At 50.2% G+C, this 22,638-nt stretch overlaps 2 protein-coding genes and 1 long non-coding RNA gene across 3 annotated transcripts; 1 reads left to right on the top strand and 2 right to left on the bottom strand.

Annotated features, from left to right (window-relative positions):
- Nucleotides 1-1,936: 1,936 nt before the first annotated feature.
- Nucleotides 1,937-5,805, bottom strand: LOC149371152 (sperm-specific sodium:proton exchanger-like). The gene is made up of 2 exons (XM_089584900.1): nt 2,689-5,805; nt 1,937-2,296 (listed from the first exon to the last, which is right to left on the bottom strand). The coding sequence occupies exons 1-2, from the start codon at nt 5,803-5,805 to the stop codon at nt 1,937-1,939; spliced, it is 3,477 nt and encodes a 1,158-aa protein (XP_089441026.1).
- Nucleotides 5,806-10,325: 4,520 nt separating this feature from the next.
- Nucleotides 10,326-12,718, top strand: LOC149371151 (uncharacterized). Its single transcript, XM_089584890.1, has 3 exons — nt 10,326-10,432; nt 11,940-12,119; nt 12,506-12,718. The coding sequence occupies exons 1-3, from the start codon at nt 10,331-10,333 to the stop codon at nt 12,623-12,625; spliced, it is 402 nt and encodes a 133-aa protein (XP_089441016.1). The 5' UTR covers nt 10,326-10,330; the 3' UTR covers nt 12,626-12,718.
- Nucleotides 12,719-20,588: 7,870 nt separating this feature from the next.
- Nucleotides 20,589-22,273, bottom strand: LOC149371150 (uncharacterized). The gene is made up of 2 exons (XR_016290372.1): nt 22,124-22,273; nt 20,589-20,855 (listed from the first exon to the last, which is right to left on the bottom strand). It is a non-coding gene; the product is annotated as an uncharacterized LOC149371150 (long non-coding RNA).
- Nucleotides 22,274-22,638: the final 365 nt, after the last annotated feature.

Genomic DNA, 22,638 nt, shown 5'->3' with positions numbered 1-22,638 from the left:
CAGGGTACCTCAGCACAGATTAAGAGGTGTCAGAGTAAACGGTTGCAAAAAGATGTGTTATTACACTTGCAAGTACAGGGTGCCAATGGCTTCGCAAGTGGTTGCGTGCAGTATACAACACGCTGCATAGCTTCCACCCGCTAATAAATCTGTGGCACCTCCCGGCCATTCCTAGCTTCCTTAGCCGTGGCTGACAAGCTGTTGACTTAGAAGCGAAGGCTGGCCTCTAAGGCAACGGTTCCCTAAAGGTGGATAGGAGGCAGCAGCGACAAGGCGAAATGCTTCTACGGGACGCCAGGGGCCATCTGAGCAAGGGGTTGTGACCTGCGAACACTGCAGACTCTTCGATGGAATAGCCTAAACGCCGTTTATTGCCAACCAATAAAAATGTCTTTGTTCGCACGGCGTAGTTTCACTCGGCGGTAAGAGTTGCCATCGATGCTAGAGCATATCGGCGACCCGGATTAATGCGCTGGTAGCTCTCAGTCAAGCAGCACGGAACCGGAAGCCGAAGAATGTTTCATACACGAACGCTACATATCCTCAAATAGTCCAAGGACGCAGCCTGATAACTGTTGTATGCGCACAGTCCCTGCCAGTTGTCGTGGTTTAAACCACCCTGCTTCGTATCTTATGGCAGCGTGCTGACCTTGTTCTCTCTGCGGCAGACTTGACAGTCACTTTAGATGCACTGCTTCGGACAGCCAAACCAGTATAGTCAATTGTCCTTCTGACCACTGACAATAGTTTGTGGTTTGGCATCCATCGCTATCTTTCGTCACACTAGGCTGCGCGTTATGTTTGACCGGTCATTTGTGTTGAGTTTTTGGCGCGCTTTCAGGGTGGCTTTACGTTTTTCTTTCGAGCAGCCCTCCCATCGGTGCCAAAGTTCAGCGAGCGTATGTAGATCTGTTTCATTCGGGCACCGCGGTAGTCAAACGCTCGATGTTCGCCGTCCTGGTGGCGCTGGGTGTGTAGAAGCGAACCAACCAAGCAATACGACGCCCAAAATACTTTGTTCTTTCTAGGCTGTGTCACGACGCCACTGCAGATATAAAACTCGATCTATAGCAGGTTTTCGCCGCTGGTTCCGTCTTGTTGACTTGAACGCCCATCTTGCGGGCAGCATAGTCTCGAGAACCACATGGAGTGCATCGGCAAACTCGATGAGTCGATGTCGTCGTTCACAGGCAAATAACAAAATACCGTTTGGCAACGTGTGCAAATCTTGTCGAATAACGTCTTGAGGACAGTGCGCTGGCGGGACTGAGACTTTGCTGCTAGTCAGTTTCTGCGGAGTATATTTAGAACTTTGTCCAGAAGGGCATAATTGCGCTACAGGCAACGCTTTGCTAAATGTTCGCGAGCGTCATGTGACCGGTCATGTATCTGTTCACGCATATTTACGCAAGCCGACTGCGATAGTTTGCTTTGCTGCTCCAGAATATTTGTTCGTGGGTGGATACAAGCCTGAGACGTATGGTCGTGATCTGCAAATTAGATTTTGCGTGCAGTTGCCACAGCAGGTGCACAGTATTCACAAAGAAAGGCCAATAGAAATGAAATGGATAATTAAAATAGTATGGCTATGGTTCGAGCCGGGGAATGATGAATGGCTGCTGAAGTTGTTCAGCACAGCAATGATGCGCTCGAGATTTCCCCAAACGGAGTGGCTGTCACTGGCAATTGCTTTAAATATCCAGTAACAGCTTAGCAGTGGTACGGCGGCGAATATATGGGAAAATGACAGATGGATGCTTTGGTTCCAGTAACGAAAGATGGGTTCCGGTAGGACAGCACAAGGTGAGTTACAGATGACGTGATTAGCGACTTCTCCAGGTTCGCCGTGTCTGTGCTATGGCTCTGTGATGCATTGTGTGCGGCGGTGATGTGATGATTGGCTGATTGGCGACTGGAGAGTTTCTGGGGCGGCGCATTACTCAGATTTGGGCGCAACCAGGGCCTTGGTGTGTGCCCGTTGCCTTTTGTAGTCGTAGTGGGTGAGCGGCTGGTGGAACCAGTCCAGATCGCTGGGCAGGTGGTAGCGCATCACCGTGGTGATGAGCATGACCGGTCGCGCCCGTTCCGTGGGTTTACCCGGCAGGAACATCTCTCGCACGTTGCTCGGAATGTACGCGGGGCCGGTGAAGAGCTCCTGCGACTTCGAGCACTGGACGACGCCCTGGATCAAGATCACGTCCAGCACTGCCTCGTCCAGCGTGAAATCGATGGCGTAGTACAGGTTTGGCATGATCCCGTTCTCTAGGAACCGTTTTAACTTGTCATGCGTCCATTCCTGCGCAAAATATCAGAAATATGAAAAGACGGTTAGTGCAGTGCCAATTTCCTCAAATCAGAGCCACCACCACTATCATCATCAGCCCTTGTAAGCCCACTGCATGGTGAAGGCCTCTCCTACTCATCTAGATCTAGCCCTGTGCTGTGCCAGCTGCACTTTTTGAGGGGCTATTACGGTTTATCGAGGAGCTCCATGAATTTATTGATAATTTGAAACCAGGTAACATAGGCCTCCTGCGGAGATGTTGTAACACGAAAGGTGGATAAATTGCAGGACTCTCCTGCAACGCATGGAAGACCTGCAGTTCTGGTTCGGACTCTTGTCTGCATCAGGTACCACGACTAACTAAAAATCTAAACTCCGCTGTCATACCATTGCATAGTGCTTACCTGGTAACGGCGCTGGTTAACGAGTACGGCGAGGCCTACTCGGATGGCGACGCTTAACCACATGCGGTACACCAGGTTTGGCGGCTCGGGATTCTGTTCGACGAGCAGCGTCATCTCCTCCATAGGTATGCAGCACATCTCGACGTCTGTCTCGCAGACGCAGCGGCACACCGAGGGCTTAGCCGTGAGGAAGCCCAGCAGACCAAGCGTGTCGGGCGCTACCAGGTAGTCCTGGAAGGCGCCTTCGCAGAAGTAAAAGTGGGTCGAGTCCGAGTTTGCCAGATGCACCGGGTTTGCCCAAGGCTCCTCGTTGCAGCCGCTCACCCGGACGATCCCCGAGCAGATGATGAAGACGCACTCGTGCAGGTTGTTTTTCTCCACGAGCAGCTCACCCTCCCTCAGGTATTGGTAGAAGGACTTGAGCAGCCGTGGAACCACGTCATGCGATAACCAGGGAACGCTGAGCATGGTGTTGAAAGCTGCGTTCCCCACGGCGACGTTGGTTGGCATGCCGTCAGCTCGCTGGATCATCCAAGATAGGTTTTCGTAGAGCAGGCTGAACTGCTTTTCGTCGAGAAGGCCGCCCTCGTGGAGCTCATTGAGGCCGTCGAGTGCCTTGTTAAGGATTCTGCGCGCTGCTTGCCGAGTCTTGGTGGCGACTTCGATGTTGGGGTAGCGCTGCTGTATGTCGACCACGTTCTTGAGCGTTTGCAGCTTATTGTAGCCGCTGTTCTCGCGTATGGCGACGGCCAGGTGTGGCGTCGTGACGAAGCGGAAGACCTTGGCCATGGCTTCGTCCTCGGCGGTGATGTACGCCCAGCTGAGGTCGTATGCGTAGAAGAGCTTTCGGTTCAGTATCCCGTCGAGGAGGTCCCATATCCACACAAAGAGCACGACGCGCCTCTGCAGCGTCTTGAAGATTCGGCACGAGATGAGCGTTATGAAGCTGATCTGGAGGAACGTGACGACCTGCCTGCTGTTAATGACCTGCTTGCCGGTCTGCACGGATGCCATACTGATCAACACAAACTCGGTGACCACCAGGAAGTACATGATGACGTCCATCTGCTTCCAGATGTCTCGTCTGACGTGCAGCATACCGACGTTGTAAACCAGCAGGACCATCTCGAGCGAGTACAACAGCACGTACACGCCCTGCACGGATGTGATGACAGATAACAGTACCTCGTACTGCTCTGGCTCGGGGGTCTTTTTAATCAGGAGCACAGCTAGTCCGCTGAGTAGCAAAACGAAACCCAGCGCCACGAAGCCGACGAGAACGTGGTACCAGCCCTCCTTCAGCATGCTCGAGAGCACGCCCACATGTTCCTCCTCCTCATCGTCTTCAGTGCGCGAACGGGTGGAACGCGTCTGGCGCTTCTCAATGGCTTCACTGCCCGCGAATCGCAGCACCAGGTCTTTCAAGCGGTAAATCCAATCAGAAACGGTTATGTAGGGCTTCATCATGGAGTAGTCAAGGTAGCACTCCTTCTCCATGGGGTACTGCAGGGCGGCTAATATAGTGGTCTTCGTCTTGTTGTGAATCATGCCATCTTCGTATTGCTTGTTGTAGCACACATTCTGCAGTCTTAGGATGGAACAACTGGCCTTCTTTGCGGCGGCGTTTCGGTAGACGCGGGCAGGAATGTACGTGTCCGTCTGTTCGGCATGTTCGTCGTCTTCGGCACCGGCGTACGGGTTGTCGATGTACGTGTGCATCTGCACCCACTTCCAGTCAGCTCCCGAGAACTTCTTGTCTCTACGCTGGTAGCTGGTCGACGAACGCGCCGTGTTACGTAGCGCCATTATAACCATGTTCATATTCGCTCTCTCTACATCCGACAGCGTCAGCAGCCCAAGCATAGACATCAGCTTGGGCAAAGTGGTGGTGTTGAGGACTTGGACAAGGAACAGAGTGCCCATGCGGACGAACTGCTCTTTGAGGGCAAATTCCAGGTTCACCGTGGGGAAAGCCCTTGTGAGGTCGAGGGCGATCATAACGGCGCCCTTGAAGTTCGCCCAGGCTACTATCAGGCACTGCTGCCAGCTCAGATCATATCCCGCCGACGCCAGCAGAGGGTACAGCACGATGGTCGCCACGAACCTGACGCCAATCTTCGCTACGTACGCGTTTATGGGGCTCATAACCTCGTGCCAGCCGAGATATTCGCGCGTATCGCGGCCAATGCGGTACGCTGACAGGAACACGATGACGACGCTGTAACTGTACCTCACAAGCATCCAGAACTTCTTGAGCGCGATAGGGTTGTGCACGGTTGCTCCCGAGTGGGCGCTGGCTGTGAGCGCCATCGAGACGACTGTGGTGATGCCGGCACCGTAGAGGTACGCTTCGGCGAAGGCCCAAGTGGCCACCACACTGGTCACGCTCACGATGAAGGAGACGGGCATGTCTTGAGAGAGGGCGATTGTCGCCATGGCCAGTATGTGACCGAAGGCCTTGCCTAGCAGCGGTCCCACCAGCAGTGTGCACCCCACCGTGCTCATGAAGGAGTAGACGGACAGCCTCTCTGGCAGAGTGCTGAATCGATAGGCCATCCACAGGAAGGTGACTCCGACCAGCGGCTCGCCCATTATTATGGTCTCCAGAATATGGGAGCGAGACGAGGAGAGAGAATTGATGTCCGAGACGAACATGGGCTCGGGACAGCAGGTGAGCAGACTGATGAGCACGGTCTCCGCCAAGTTCTGCTTCTCAGCGTCACGGGTGCCCGACATGTACAACATGAACAGCAGGGTGCTGAAGACAAGGCCGCCGAAGCCAAGGAGCACGCATTGCCAGAAGCATTGCTTGAAGAGGTGGTAGCGCATGTTGAAGGCACCCGTGAACATGAGCATCGGCAGGTACAGGAAAAGCAGCTCCCGGATCTGCGCGTCGGTGACTGGCAGCAGGTTCTCCTTGAGGTCGTAGCGGCTAACGAGGCGGCCTGCGGCAAAGCCCAGGGCCACGACGACGGCTACCACGGGGATGTTGACGATGCGCTTAAGAGCGCGGCACAGCCCAGCTATGACGGCAACCAGCAGTACAATGATGACGCTCATCTGCCTGTCCTGGAGGCTGAACTTGCCTTGGTATGTGTCGCCAATGAGGGAATTCATTGCGGAAGCGTTGTCTTCGAGGCGCTGAGGAAGAACGACCTGCGGCAAAGACGCTCGCTCGTGGTTCTCGTGCAGGCTCGAGCGCTCGCAGTTCTGTCGTCTTTGTCTTGAAAACCTATTGTACTGTTCTTCGCTAAACCTAGTGACATAATGTTTTATGTGCAGACAATCTTCAGAGCGACCAGCAGCCACTCTGGCTCAAATAAAGGCGCTAAAAAATTCTACATTCCACCCCGAAACTGGCAGGCGGGTGATTGCCTTTTCTTCTTTTCCCTTTTTTGGAGTGATATTTGCTTGCAGAATATTTGGCAGGGAAAGTGCAATTCTGACCGCGTACCTACTCGGATGTAATTAGTTTAACTTAGTTCAAGTACGATATTATTCGCGACCATCGTTTTGCGCTTTGCTGTTGAGCATGCTTTGTGTCGTTTCGTCGTGGCCACCCAGCGAACAAAACACTGTGTTGTTAAAATGTTGTTCTTCCACCAGGAGGAAGCACAGATAAAGAGCATCGTAGTGCTTTTCAAGGTGATTCGGGCTTTACCGCACGATAATCATACGCTTACCTTTGGTGCCTCATCTAATAGCGTCTGTACTCGCGTTGTGTGTTCTGCGGAAAATTGCAGCCTGTACCAATGCTTGTAATTTTCTCTTTGCGTAAAAATTTCATGATAAAATAAATACAAAATAAATTCAGGTTATCGTCTTCAGTATGCTGCCACAGCAGCTCAAATGATGCCCTGATTAGGCTGTAATCGAGCAGAGTGAATATTGCGTCTATGCGTCAGTTTGTACACCTCTATGAGTTTTCATTAAAACGACACAAGAGAGAAACGTGAAAAACAGACTACAGGAACAGATTATACGGCACTTCATTCACTATAGGAATGCATAGTAGGGCATAAATTTTGTAGTGTGTGCCAACTCGGATATAGGAAAATTTAGGGTGTCAATCTTGGATATAACGAACGTTTGGCTGCTAAAGCATTCAAACGATCCACCGAGGATCGCGTAAGAGTTTTTTCATTCCTTGCACTTCACCTCAAGGCGGCTACGTACGATTGTGTAGGTGCAAGCGGTCTTTAGAGTTTTATTGCTATACGTAATATTATCTCTGGAACTTCGTGAGACGGTAGAACTCACGAAGTTCGTAGACGGTAGAAATGGAAATATAAGTGGGATTGCGAGAACCGCGAATCTGATGGATTGCTTTGCTTTGAGGGCAAAGGACGCTAAAGAGAAAGAGGAAGGGGACGTGAAATCATGATTACTAGCTGCGATAAATTAGTAAGGTAGGTCGTACTCTTAGAATCCTATCTAGGTGTAAATGAGCATTCTTGTCTTGCAGGTCTCAGGAAGCATATGGACAATAAGAGCAGAAGAGATAGCGCTGAAGTGTGATAAACGACTTCATGCAGGGGTGCTACGTCTGGAATCATCAAAAAATTTCGGATACACAAGTAAGGCTGAAAACAAAACAAAAAACGTGAGTGAAGAAAAAGCAAGAAATGCACTGAGGATTCTTTGCAGGGTTCTTACAACATACACCGTACTCCTGCCAGGAGCTTTTTCTCAATTTGGCCCCGCTTTGCACTCGCTGGCAGTCTCCTTTATGTGTATGTAGTTCTGCTGGACGAGCTACTGCAGTATTGTCAGACGGCGGTACGGGTTCGATCCCATATCCAGGATGATCAGTTGAACTAAAGTGAGTCAAGCAGATTCAAACGTTAGGAACACATCATACCACGTGAGATGCACCCGAAATATTCACCTGATTTGAATAAACATGAACCATCCTGCTTACCATAAAGCCACGGTGACTGGCCCAGCATGAGACGAGAGAGAGCAGGCGTGATGCTTTAAGTGATGTTCTTTAGCATTAAGCGAAGAACCGCTAACCACGGCCACTGTTCGAAAAACAACGCCCCAGCGAGAACGTATATATAGAACCTCTACAGCTCGACTCTTCTAGCGTAGGGCTTCGATAAATCTTCGCGATTTGTGCTGCGCGTACGCGGATCTTTGACGCCACTAGAACACAAGGATGTTGGTCGTCGTGCTCAGAGTCGAGCCCGTGGAATAACAACAGCAAAAAAAAAAAAAAAGGTAAAAAGGCGACTGGGATCGGCGTCGAGGGAGTAACTTGCCGGGCTTCCTGGGGGAGGCGCGACCGAGGATTGCGGCCGCAGGAAATGAGGGAATAACTAGAAAGGCTGTCCGCATGGCCTTACCGCGGCGGTCCGCATAAAAGCGCGCCGGCCGGCAGGCACTCGATCAGAGATCTCTCAGCGAGCCAGCCAACCAGCCTGCCTGTTCTCGGACACCGAACGGCACACGCGCACTCCTTGACCAAGCACTGGTGGTTCGCCTCGGCGAAAAGAACCTAAGGTGAGTGGTCTATAGGCTTGCAGAGCTACTAGCGCTCAGATTCAGAACAGCGTCTAGCTAGCTGCTCCTTGTTACAGCCGTTTGCCGGGCAATCTTGCTCGTACTACGAAGGCCGCCGCGGTGGCTCAGTGGTTATGGTGCTCGGCTGCTGATCCGAAGGACGCGGGTTCGATCCCGGCTGCGCCGGTTGAATTTCTTTGGAGGAGAAATTCTAGAGGCCCGTGTACTGTGCGATGTCGGTGCACGTTAAAGAGCCCCAGGTGGGTCGAAATTTACGGAGCCCTCCACTACGGCGTCTCTCATAGCCTTAGTCGCTTTGGGACGTTAAACCCCATAAACCGAACCAAACCGTACTACAAAGGTGAAAAGCGTTCGCTCAAGTAAGGCGAGTGAAGTTGTTGTAGTCAGGTCGTTGAATGCAGTTAGAAACCCTCACGCGTGATGTCAGGTTAGGTTCGCTTATGAAGAAGAGAAAGGCGCGGTGGCGGTTTCATTCCGAGTGGACACCTTAACCGCGCCTGGAGAGGTCGATGGGTGAAGGGGGGTGATAAGGGACGGGAAAGCAATTGCGGGAGTACGGCACGGTGTCGTGATTCACCATCTGGTTGCACTCTGTATACGCGCCTTTGCAGGCACCCAAGTGGACAAATATGACTGAAAACTCGATAGGAGCCAGCAGCTAGGTCATAATGAACGAGCACGAGCTTCAAGGGTAGGAAACTAGAAGATGCGAAGCACTGCTAACGCACTCAGCCTGTATAGTCCGTTAGTACGGCGTCCCTCGTTTTAACCAGAGCGCATAAATACGGCTTGCAACTGGAGACAAGGTGACTAATCGTCCAGATTTATACGGGAATAATTCGTCTCTTTTGGTGTTTGACGCTATTCGCTGCCGGCTTAGAAAGAAAACAAGGCATGTGGGATCAGCATGGTGTACTGCGGCAAGCAGTTGCGCTATAAAAAATTGTATGGAGCTGCGTTTGCTCTTTTGGTTGATGAAACTCTGCAATTATGACGTATTAATGCGTTAGCAGTAGAGCGCCAATTATTGCAAAAACTGTCCTGCGTTGGTGTTGCCACGTGAAGCCTCGGTAGACAGGAGGTAAGGTGGAGAGAGGGAATCTCTTCTCTGTATTTAAGGGAGAGGAGGGAGAGAAAGAGAGGGTAGGAGACGATGGGTGGGGAAAGGGAACCCGGGTAGCCTTTCAGAGTCGAGGGGTGGGGAGAGCGGAGGGGGGGGGGGTGCGGACTCCAACACGGTGATTGATGGACTGCTCAAGGTTTCCTTCTTCAATCCTAAGAGTTGGAAAAGGCATGCCACTTGCTAAAAGTTTTACTACGCTCGTCCTACTTACCATTGTTGGACAGAAGGGCATATGTGCAAGCTTGAAAAGTTGCGGAAAGTAAAACATGAAATAAAGGAGAACTTTACAGATTACATAGAACACTGCAAATTGAAAAAAAAAAAAGACCTCAAGTATTGCAAGAATCAATAAGTTTTAGTGGTCAAGAATCTTCAAGAATAGTTTTTCTGAGGTCGATAACGTCAGGTCTTAAATAATATGAAGATTTTATCTCACTCTAGTATTTTTGATCGCCTTCTTGTTTGCTTAGAAAACCGGCACGGCTCCGCTGTAGTCGCTCTCAGCCAACCGATGTAGCGGATGGAAAGAATGCTGCAAAATCTGAAGAAAAAACATTGTTGTAGTACCGGGTGGCTCATCGCGGCACAGGTGCAATATCACGTTGAATGGCATATTCATTCATTCAAACAGTGAACGACACCTTAAACTAAGTTGTAAGCAATATCTCTCGAATCGTTCGCTTATGAGCGCCCCTAGTGCTTGCTGCACGAAGGTCATGTTGTGTAGATCATGTTGTGTGGCCGCGCGGAAGATGTAGAGCAGGACACGGTTGGACGTCGCACCACATGCTTTGCATAACGCAGGCACGGAATGTGTGTGACCAATGAGCCAGTATAATAGGGATTTATTGGCTGCAGTCAAGCGTGTGCATTAAACAATGTGAAATAGTACTTCAAGCAGAGAACTTCCGACGAAGCCTTGCAAGCTTCTCTCTTCCACCTGCATTGCTTTCCTCCTCCACTTTCTTCCTTCATACAATGCAGGACCAAGCAATGGCAGCTGTGTCAGCTACGGCCTTCGCCCTGGCACTGATCATGGGAGCGTTTCTGCAGGCGTGCAACGCCGAAGAGGGCTTCTTCAGGAACCGCGGACCGGTATGCTGTGGCTCGCACGCGCTACACTCTAAACATCATCATCAGCCTGACTACACCCACTGCAGGGCAAAGGCCTCTCCCATGTATCTCCAATTAACCCTGTCCTTTGTCAGTTGCCGCCACTGTATCCCCGCAAACTTCTTGATCTCATCCGCCCACCTAACTTTCTGCCGTCCCCTGCTACGTTTGCTTCCTCTCGGAATCCACTCCGTTACCCTTAAGGACCAGCGGTTATCTTGCCTTCGCATTACATGCCCTGCCCAAGCCCATTTCTTCCTCTTGATTTCAACTAAGATGTCATTAACCCGCGTTTGTTCCCTCACCCACTCCGCCCTCTTCCGATCTCTTAACGTTACACCTATCATTTTCCTTTCCATAGCTCGCTGCGTTGTTCTTAACTTAAGCTGAACCCTCTTTGTTAGCCTCCACGTTTCTGCCCCATAGGTGAGTACCGGTAAGATACAGCTGTTGTATACTTTTCTCTTCAGGGATATTGGTAAGCTACCATTCATTATCTGAGATAACCTGCCATATGCGCACTCTAAACAGGAATGCACCTATATGGGACTAAAAAGGGAATAAGTTGTCTTCTAGCACACTCCTTTTTATAAAAGGGTGCGCGCTAGAGGACAACTTACTCCTTTCCTACTCTTTTCTGTTTATAGTGTACCGATTTCATTCTAGGCTCGACAAAATTAAGTCTGCTCTTATGGAAAAGTTATAATACACATAACGTGCGCCTTGCTTTCAGCATAGTTTCGGAGGGAGCACGTGGCAATTTTGAAAACCTTGGACTATTCATACGAATGTACCTACTTGTGCTTGGCTGTACATTATCTTGCCGCATGTGATCGCGCTAACCACACATGCCGGTGAGAACCTCTTGCTGTTAATTGACCGGCCATAACGTGCGTTGGGAGTTACAGTGGTAAAGCCTCCGGGCTGACATCACAAGGTCGCTGCGGCCGTTGTTGCTATTGTTAATTTGATTTTTAATGACACAAGGATGTCAGAGAAAAAAAATTGCAGCGGCTGAAGTCTCTGGTTAACTCGAGGTGAGGTCAAAGGCTAATTTTCCCAAGCAGTTCACTCTAAAGAAGGCGAGCACCTGGCCAGAGGAAAGCTTGTACCCATTGTAAAACCGGCAGGTATTCAATGGCGCTGTAGATCGAAGCCCCCGTGAGGAGTGGATGCTTAAATCACCAAGTCACCGCATCAGCGTGATCTGTATGGTTCTCAACGGCGGACGATCGTAAGAACAAATGCCGAGTAAAGGCAGCTATACAAGAAAGGGTGCGAGCTTATTGGTCGCTGCATAGTGGCGCTGAGGAAGACGTGGACACACTTTTATGCTCTGTACGTGTCCTTTGCTATATCTGCCTGCGGGTTTTTTTTTTTTTCTTGTAATTCTATACTGTTCCACGTGCAACAACTTGCCGTGGCATTCGCGTGCTGAGATGTGTCGATACCACATATGATATATGGCTCGACCACCACACGATCGCAGATGCCGGACTCCCTGCGAACGCTGCTTCACGGCGAGGGAGAGACGCAGTTGCTGGCCAAACCCGACTCGTTCAAGGCGACGGCCGCGAGCAGCAGCGGCATCGCCCCGGCCGGCGAGCTCGAGCTGCCCGTTTTGGCTGCCGCGCTCCCGCAACACGACTGCCACATTGAAGTGCAAGTGGTGAGCAGCGCTGGTTTGTCCTTGCGTATACAGAGGGCGCCGTGTCTTGTGCCAGTGCACACGGAGGCAACTGGTAAAGCAAGCTGTCATGGTTTCATTGAGAGGACACAATAACTAGCGCGTAAGAACATAGAACGAGATACAGACGACACAAATACTAGTTATATGTCTCTCTATGTTCTTGTTTTCACACGCTAGTAATTAGGTGTTCTTACTGTAAACACCACTGCGGTTCGTGTGTTTGACGGCAGCGACTGGAGCAACCAGAACTTGTCGGTCGGGGAAGCCGTCAGGGAGAAAAACAGCCAAAGCTCATTCTTTTTGTTGACTTTGGCCCGCCTGTTTTTCTTTTCCCCGCCTTTCTTTTTCCTCGTTTTATACCGCAGACGGAGCGTGTTCGTGGCCACTGCTCCGCACTCAATCTTCTGGGCAAGAGCTTCCCCGTCTGCAAGAACGGAGACCGGATCTCGGTGAACAACCACGAGTGTGCCCACATGGCCGCCTGACCGCGTTGATGAACACTCAACGCCAGTTAGAGTTTTTCCTCCGGTTGCGACGATGAACGGAGAATATTAATAAAAAAAAATTGTTTCACCCAACATGGTCTCAGTCCATATTGCTTTGACGGGGTAGTCTGAGGGATGCTCCTTATTCGAGGAGCCGAAGGCATTCAGAAAAATCCATTGTACTCGAACTTGAGATTCGAGTGAAACAGCAAGCTTACACGTGGGGTCTCTTCGATTTGGCTGCACTATCTGCACGAGTTCAGAGAGTGCAGCGCTGTCGTATACGTTTTGCCAGTGCAGCGCGCGCCCTCCGCACTTTCCTCTTCGTTTTGTACAAGTGCAGGCCTAGTTCTCGACGAGTTCTCGACTGCGCTGCACTCACTTCGGAGCCAGTGCCAGCCAGTTCACGATGCCGGGTGGCCAGCACATTTTGTGGACTTGCCTATTCGTTTTGACAGCGACAGTGCGGCGCGGACAGCATCTAGCCTCATTCATTTTGGGGCGGTTTTTTCATTCCTGCGGGATATCACTGGGACGGTAAAACTAGTGCAGCTAGTGCAGCCAAATCGAAGAGACCTGTAATAGACACATGTCAAGCCAGCAGTGAAACTGATTAACAGCAAAAAGAAAGAAGTTCACTGCTACATATCATCATATTTCCCAATAAAACAACTGGTGTTCCAAGATCTCGTTCATACAGCAGTTGCACTTGCAGGCAGTATCCGTCAACTCAGGATACGAGGATGCAGTAAAACTAACAGCATCACTGAAGTAGTTCTGTGTTCTTATCATGCTTTTCCATATCAGCGAAGACTCTAAAAGCATCCAGTGCTCATCGCCATTTTAGCAGTAAATCGCGGCGTCGTCTATGCGACAGCCCTGTAATGCATCGAATGGTGCACTCTAAACAGAAATGCCGCCGCGGTGGCTCAGTGGTTATGGTGCTCGGCTGCTGACCCGAAAGACGCGAGTTCGATCCCGGCCGCGGCGGCTAGAATTTCTTTGGAGGAGAAATTCTAGAGGCCCGTGTACTGTGCGATGTCAGTGCACGCTAAAGAACCCCAGGTGGTCGAAATTTCCGGAGCCCTCCACTACGGCGTCTCTCATAGCCTTAGTCGCTTTGGGACGTTAAACCCCATAAACCAAACCAAACCATCTAAACAGAAATGAGTACAAAGGGGGAAGCTGTCCTCTAGCGCACTTCTTTTCATAAAAAAGGAGTTTGCTAGACAACTTATTCCCTTTTTACTCCCATATGGGCGTATTCGTGTTTAGAGCGCACTAGATCCGCTGGCTGTAGCTTTCCGTCGCGGTGATTATCATATTCACATATAGGAACCAAAGGTGCGACTACGGTGTAAAGGGAGAGTGCGGACAGCACCAGGTGCAGAGCTGTGAAGGGCTGCAGATGAAGCTGCAGATGCAGAAGGAGGGGATGACCCCGGAGGTGATGCTGCACTTGCCACTAGAGCCTCACCACTATAGGTGGTGATGAACACGCACTTGCTCCACATTTTCGAGCCATTTGCCAGAAAAAAAAAAGAAAAACATTCGTACTCAAACCGATACACATGTTTTTAGATCCCGAGTTTATTTCTTGCCACTTTGTGTGTTCTGCTGATTTGCTGAGTGCCACTCCAGGTATAATTAACTTTAGTAGTCAATGGGCACGGACAGCAACAGGGAGGTGTAAAAATTGAGGCGGTCGTTCATGTCATAAAACGTTTGTTGTCTTTATTTCTTCGTGCTGATATATGAAAAAAAAAAAGTAAGCATGGAATGATATGTCGCTCACAGTTTTTTTTTATTTGGCTTGTTTTATAACCGTATGATAATGCACGATTGCGGCCGTATTCTTTCACAACTTGTATTAAGCGCGGACAGCGTCTAGCCTCTTTCATTAAGTTTTTCATAATATCAATTCCTAACTAATCTGCTGGCACTTTTAGCGACTTTTTAGTGACTCACTTTTGGTGATGAGACGACACGGTTTCATGTTCTACAGAGAACGCTGCGTAAAAATTCCGATTCACCGGTCTACTTAAGAAGCGCTATTTTGAAACTTAAAATGAAACGATTTTTAGACGTCAGAGTCACTATTCCCTGGCTCACCAGAAGGAAAGTGAACACGCTGTGTGCTCTGTGTGAAATTTGAAAGGGGAAACAAACTGCAGGTTTTGAGTGCGCAACGTCTGGGTTGAATGTACATACGTTTGGCGGTTTTCAAAACTGTCTGAATTAAAAGGCTACCGCAATAGACTGGGGCAAAGGGGTAGAAACAGACAGGACGGGTGCTGTCTGTTTCCGTGTTTCCCAGCCTATTGCGCTAGTCTTTTTAATTCAGTCATGAACCACAAACTAACCCAGCTTTCCGCCTTGACAGCAATGATTTTAAATTAATTTTCGAGAAGGCTGTTGCAGCACTGTTTTTCTTTTTAATTTTGGGTTAATATTATTACATTGGTCGGAGCGCTCACCCCACGGCCTTCTCAGTGCTAGACTGAACTTGCTGGCTGGCCTCGTGCTTTTTTATCGCGGAAAACACTGTGTAATTGATATTGGCGATATTATAACATGCTGCATTGCTAAAATACTTTCACGACCGTGCCGTCATGAGGTATAAGGAGCGAATACGCGCTTCAAGCGCTTGTGCCTCGTGTAATCCTAAATATGACATTAAATCTCCTCCCACTCCTTTACCCGCTGCCCTGCGCCGGGTGTAAAAAAGGCTTAGCAGCGTGAACGAGAAACCGGTGCTGGTAACTTTTCAGCGGAGTTATTCAAATGGTGTAACCAAAAACAGCTATGCTCTGCGGTGAATGCCGACGCAGAAATGAGAGAAATGCGAGACAACGGAGCCGCTGTTCTCGAAGGAGGGCGGCAAGTGTACGCGTAACGGATGGTAAATACGCATCACAAGTGGTCCGTACACCAGTCTAGCATGTGCTGCTTGTTCGTCACTGTAACTGAGCCCGACGCGATCTCTTTTAGCTCTTGAGCGCGTCTCGGGTGGCTGACGGCGCTGGTGGTAACGAGGAAGTTGCTTCGACGCAGGAGTTTTGGCCACGAGCCATAGTGTTGGCACTGCTCGACGGGTACAAGAGGTACACGCAGGACTCGACAAAATAACCAAACCAAAAAATATACATGCTAAAGGAGTTGGTGACATTGCCTTATAGGTGTCCCCAACATTCAGATCACCAAAGCGCAAGCTGAAATCAATTGACAACATCGGGAAGAAGTTTCGAGTGACTGGCTCCAGCACATCGCGCTCGTCATTGCAAATATTCGTCATTGCATGCGCCCATGGTCACGTAGGAGCCCTTTTCAATGGTTTTAGTTTTTACAAGATACAGACTCCTAAACGTTGCTTCAACAGTCCACGTATATATTCGATCATGGTTCTTCAATGGCAGTGGGGTTTTTTTTTCCGCAGAGCGGAGTGCCGGCGACGGCAATGATTTAAGTTCGACTGATATGGAGGAGGAGGAGAAAATGGCTGAGGCTTAACTTGGTTAAGCCTGGAGAATGCGAAGCATCATCGTGTCGCGTAATTTGGAGGCGCACAACCACAGCGACGGCGCGAGGTGGGCCCCCGTTTCTCCAATGTCGTGACGTTATCGTGTCACGTGGTGTGACGTCATGTATCACGTGATTTGGAGGCGCACAACCACAGCGACGGCGCGAGGTGGGCCCCCGTTTCTCCACTGCCGTGACGTCATCGTGTCACGTGGTGTGATGTCATGTATCACGTGATTTGGAGGCGCATAACCACGGTGAAGGGCTGAAGCGGTAGCTAAAGTAGTATGCTTCGCATAAAACATTTATTGTAGCACTGTATTCAATTGGGAAGGGAAGCTGTGGATGGACGTTCACCTGGGTGGCAGTCCCTATTCCGGGACGCCATTGGCTGGCGCCGCTGCCCGTGCTCTCTTCACCAGGGCCCGCTGGGCCTCCAGGTCCGAGCTGGAGAGGGCCGCCTCCCAGCCCTCCCTAGTTGGCTGATTTATAACTGCTACATTTGTATTTAACTGGCAGGCCCACACCATGTGGTATAGGTCAGCATACCGCCCGCAGAATTTGCACCTGCCCGTGAATGTCGGGTCCACGTGTTTTAGTACGGCGGGATATAAGAAAGACCCGGTTTGGAGCCGTCTGAGGTGGCACTCCTCGGTTCTGTCGAGACCCTTGGCGGGTCCCGGGAGTACCCTCCTGCAGAGGCGTAACTGCTATGTCTCAGCGCGGTGGGTACACCTGCGCTGCTATCAAGCAGCAAATACCAGGGCATTGGAAGTGGCGCCAACTGTTGCAGGTGCGCAGGATCAATCACTAGCAAGTGGCGCCGACTGTGTTATAAATTACAACACGCACGCCGAGCAGTAGTAGCCATGGCACTGTAGCCAGAGGGGTCATGAAACGAAATCTCGATTGCCTGGGGCGTTTTTTTCATTCCGGCCGGGTAGCACTGGGACGGTAGATTCGGCTTTGGAAGTTGTTGGTTCCGAGTGCAGTTGTTGTTGCCTTAGTGATAAGGCAACCCAAAACGGGAGATAGGCCAGAGTTCAGTGAGGAGAGCCGAAAGAAGAGGATAAATTGGTGCCAAGCTAATGGTTGAGCTTTGGGTAAGAATTCAGAATAATTAGAGGAAATTAAAACAAATAAATCTCAAAAAGAAGTTTCGGCAGTAGTGTAGGCGTTAACTGCACTACGTTTACAGCATAATGTGAGACTCAGCTGGTCGAGATCTAATGCGATCTCTCTTGCGGCGGCCGCGTTTCGATGGAGGCGAAACGGAAAGGCGCCCGTGTGCTGTTCGATGTCAGTGCACGTTAAAGATCCCCAGCTGGTCAAAATCGTTCCGGAGCCCTCCACTACGGCAACTCTTTCTTTCTTTCACTCCCACTTTCCTCCCTTAGGGCACATTTGAGGCGTCCACAGAGATTTGCGACTGTAAGGGATCTGTAGTGTACGCGGGGTCATCGGAACGCGGCTGGGGGCGCTCAAAGCGAAGCGTCTCCTATTTGGAACGCGGCCGCTCGCGAACGCGCCAAGAAGTACGGGTGTCCACCCCGCTCCGCGGTACCGATTCGCGCACGTGCTGGCACGAATGTCTATTTGTGTTTGTTTTTATTTTGTGGTGGAGAGAGTGCTCTACCTTACGGAAGCTGGAGGGCTGGCCATGCCCTGGATGAACCAATGATGTTAAGGCCGCAACATGATTGGAAGCTACGGAATGTGGGCCGGGCCTTTAGGGCTTTAAAACTGGGAGCCGGAAGCGGGGTTCTGCGCTAAGGTCAGATGCTATGCATCTTCGGCTATGCCGAGTAGGGGCCTCCCCTAGTGTTAGCCAGTTCCGCCTTTTTGTTGTTGTGTATCTCTTTGCTGTTTAATTTTGTCTCTAGTGCCTGAACTTGTATGTATTGTAAATTGCTGTACATAAACTGTACATAAGTGTTCACTTTATCCCTGCATCTCTACTCATCGAGAGACCGTCTCTGACGGGGCACCCCTGGTGCGAAGATCAAGCTTCAGTCTTCGAGTTACACCAACCGTCTCTGGCGGGGCACCTTTGGTGCAAGGAACGAGGAAGAAGAACCTGTGAAACTTTACTGCGACAATTACTGCGCTATTTCCTTTCCTCAAGAAGCAAAAACCGATCTCTGGTTTGGTTTGGTTTATGGGGTTTTAACGTCCCAAATCGACTGAGGCTATGAGAGACGCCGTAGTGGAGGGCTCCGGAAATTTCGACCACCTGGGGTTCATTAACGTGCACTGACATCTTTCTCAATGTAATAGTTTGTCTTGTAAATTGGTTTGCCAGGAAAGGAAATGCAGTATCTGTCTCACATATCTCGGTGGACACCTGAACCGCGCCGTAAGGGAGGGGAAGAAGGTAGGAGTGAAAGAAGAGGCAGAAAAAGGTGCCGAAGTGGAGGGCTCCGGAATAATTTCGACCATCTGGGGATCTTTAATGTGCGCTGACATCGCACAGCACACGGGCGCCTTTTGCGTTCCGCCTCCATCGAAACGCGGCCTCCAAGGTCGGATCCGGCCCGGGCACTCTGTCTCGGTAGAAAAGCGCCTTAAACACTGAGCCGCTAGTTGAGGCTGTGACGTAATTGAGGTATCTATTATTAACTCATTATGAAATCTTTCTCACTAATCAATCGAAGGCTCGAAGGACCGCTTGCGATGAGCAGGCTTTTGGCGTGCAATGACGTCGTGCACCGAGCGCATGTGGTTTGGTCCACCTAAGTATGCTCTTATGTCTCTCCCCTTCACTACCCTTTCTCCTAAAGTAGTTGAGCCAGTTATGAACAAGCCAGCTTTAATCATCTTAGAGCCTCCTTTTCCTTCAACGTCGCAGTAATAGCGAAAGTTTCTGCAATGGGCGCTGTATCCACGGCTTAGCCAAAGTCACTGGCTTCAGCGAAGCCAACTTGGTACTTGGTGCAACGCATGGGCAGCGGCGCACCATTAACGTTTGTAACAAGCAAGTCGTGGCCGAAATCCTGAGGCTTCGAGTCACTGCCTCGTGAAGTATTGCATCGTTAGCGCCGTTGGAAACACCAGGCAAAAAGGAAGCGAGCACTACAGCCAATATCTTTCTTTTTCTATCATTGCATCAGACTATCTCCACCCCGGCTACAGCTGGGATGGGTCACGCGGGAATCTAATCGGACAGAGTAATGTCACCCGTGGTTATTATTTATGTTCGCTAAGCTGGCAAACAGGTTCTGCTCCAGGAAATATTACATGCACCATCAAAGAATGTCTTGGCTGGCATGCGAACAGAGTTCTTGAAATCAAGAGGCTAACCTCGCCACTAATGCCGAGTTGGTACTTTGTACGTGATTTTGTTCCACTGAGGGAACAGTGAACAAAATAGCTTCGTGCAAAAGCATTGAAAGAGCCGGATGTGCTTCACTCGCGCATGGTCGTAAAACGTTCAACGACTGCTGCGTATCACCAGCAGTATACTGTATAAAAACTGAGCTCTGCGCGTTTTTACCGGCAGCATTATCCCAATCATGAGCACACGCTCACGAGTCACGATCCTGAAAGTGCTTGCACCAGCCTGTGCCACTGCCAACCGACTATATAAGATGCAACAAATATAGAGCAAAACACTATAAATTGTGACGTTATAAGTGCATGCGTGGAGCTCCTGGCTATATATACCGTTACATCAACCGGGAAGGATTCTTCAGAGCGCTGTCAATGGACTAAGTGCGATGACGCAGCATGGCGCATACGGCTCTCTGGCGCTGCTACTTCCCAGGTGACTGCACATTCATCGCAGCTAGCACAGCGCTTGCACAAATGACCTTTCTAGGCTCAGTCACGGTTATGAGCGTTTGTTGCCACGCCTAGTAAACAGACGAACACAGAACAATCTTTCAAAAGGAAGGTGTCGTCCTGGTCGACAGAAAACACCGAAACCACACACAAACACGAAACTATCTTCCAGATCAGTGGTTTCGTCCTGGTCGACGGAAAACACCACAGCCATACACAAACACAAAACTATCTTCCAAATCGATGGTGTCGTCCTGGTCGACGAAAAACACGGCAACCACACACAAACACAAAACTATCTTCCAGATCAATGGTGTCGTCTTGGTCCACGGAAACACCGCAGCCACACACAAACATAACTATCTCGCAGATCAATGGTGTCGTCCTGGTAGATGGAAGCATTGCAACCACAAGTAAACATGTAAGTATCCTACAGATCAATGGTGTCGTCGTGGTGAACGACACCATTGAAAATAAAGAAAAGCACCAAAGTATCCTACAGATCAATGGTGTCGTCCTGTCGACGGCCCCATTGAAAAAAAAATAGGTATACTAAAGTATCCTACAGATCAATGGTGTCGTCCTGACCGACGGGCCCATTGAAAAAAAGTAGGGATACTCAAGTATCCTACAGATCAATGGCGCCGTCGCGGTCGACGGCGCCTCACAGCGGGCAGCTGGCGGTGACGAAGCCCTTCGCGTCTCCGCACTCGAGGGTCTCGGCGAACTGGCGCATGTTGTGCACCGGAACGAGGCATCGGTCGCGCCCAGGCACTGCCGTGGTTGGCCGACGGTCGACGCCGCACGACAGCAGGCAGAAGCGGGCGAAGAAGAGCACCTGCGCCGCGTGCCAGTGGTGCTGGAAGCGATCCGAGTCGCCGGCGACCGTGGTGAACCAGGTGAGGAGCGCCTCGTACGCCATGCGCAGGCCCTGCGAAGAAGGGCACAAGCTAGAGTCAGTACATAAAAGTTACGCACTACCGATATTAGTTCAGAAGCTGTAAGCATGTATCTATTGTGGATGATCAAACTGAATCTACCTGAAAAACAATAGGAATATATTGGATTGAATTAGTCGTTTTTAACACGTTCAATAAAGGAAGTTGGTATCCCAATCAGAATAGAAGACTGCCGACAGACGTAAGCACTCACATGATGAAGGCCAGCAATGCTCAAAATTTATGGTTGTAGGCTGCACATATCAACTCGCCATCAGAGCCAACATAATCAGAACCAAGCTCTCCTGTCTGTGAGGCGGACATCAGACACTTGCTCTGGACCTAGCCCTATTTGCGCGCTATCCGGCAGAAGCCCTTGTTCCGGTGCGGAACGCACCCATGACGGCCGCAAAATGTATAGAGTGGATCTCTGGGCCGCACCACCAAACGTTACTGGACTGAATCTGGCGTGTATATGCATTATGCCAGCACGCACGCTGTCGTAATAATAAAAAAACCGCCGTGCTCCGAGCACCAAAACATAATTCCAGTTATCTTAATGATTGCTGCGCGCTTGAGCAGAGCAGAGGTTCAGGTCTATACACCGTTTTAGTTTGAGCGCACCTGCATTAAATGAACTGTGCCGCGCATGGCCAGTCATCTTCCCCGCGAGACAGGAAAATTTGTTTTTATTGTATTGATCTCTCGAGATAGGAAAGTGTCAGTGGCTTGTTCTCCATCACCAGTAGAATTATGGGAAGTAGAATCATTGGTAACTATTATGAAAAAATTACAGAGTTTACTACTGAACACGAAGGAGGAGCATATATTGATGGAGGTGAAATGCGAAAGGCTCGTACCCTGCGAAGATCGGTGCACATCAAAGAAGCCCGCGCGACAGATATTGATCTATAGTCCTTCACCATTGTGCACGTCAACTCTGCTTTTGAGTTTTGGCCCATGGTCATTAATAAGACAAGAACGCTCTAACGATAGTGTTCGTGCAATATAAGGGAATACGCTGAAGCTTTCATGACGTGCATCAATTAAGAACATCGCCGGTTAACCACAGCCATCAACAATGATCCACCGTGGCTTGACAGTCGTCTTGACAGTGACGTTATCCTGATGAGCGACTTTACGAAGGCCAGCACAAAAACCGCAGATATCAGTAAAGTACTATGCCAGTCGGCAAGGTGCATTATGTCACCTGGATCGGCAAACAGCGCAGTGACTTGCGATTCGTTAGAACAGAGCACACCTGCCTGCGCCCAGGCGAGCAGGACGTTCAGGTGTCCGCGCTGTGGTCCCGAGGCGCCGTCGGCAGAGCCAAGCCTTGTATGCAGCTCCCGCAGGCACGCTACGCTCTTCCTGTATCTTTCCACCGACTGCGTGCTCCAGCCAGATCCGTTGGCCGGTGGCTTGCCTTTGGGACCTGCATCAGTACGATTCAAAAACACCAGGGATAGCGTGACGACGCGTCCAAGATTCACCGCAAAGGATTCACCGCAATGGATCAACAAAACTGCAGAGTTCTGGGCGATAATCATCACGCCAGGACTGACAGCTCGGCTGTTTTTTTTTTTTTCTGGTGAGAACGATGCCTGATGTTAGCGGTCTAGGAGCAGAATCACTGCGGCCTCGGGAACGTAGTGTTTGGGTAGTAAACTTGCTATGAATGTATTACAGAAATGAAAGGCCGCTCATCGAGGAAACAGATAAGGGTAAGAAATTAGTGGAGAACTTTTTCTTTGGAGCTGCAGGGTCCAGGCGGTT

The sequence above is a fragment of the Amblyomma mixtum genome, chromosome 1 (genome assembly GCF_055824585.1).
Source record: "Amblyomma mixtum isolate Tamu chromosome 1, ASM5582458v1, whole genome shotgun sequence".
Taxonomy (NCBI): domain Eukaryota; kingdom Metazoa; phylum Arthropoda; class Arachnida; order Ixodida; family Ixodidae; genus Amblyomma; species Amblyomma mixtum.
Note: the sequence above shows the minus strand (reverse complement) of the source record. Positions and strands in the feature narration are given on the sequence as shown.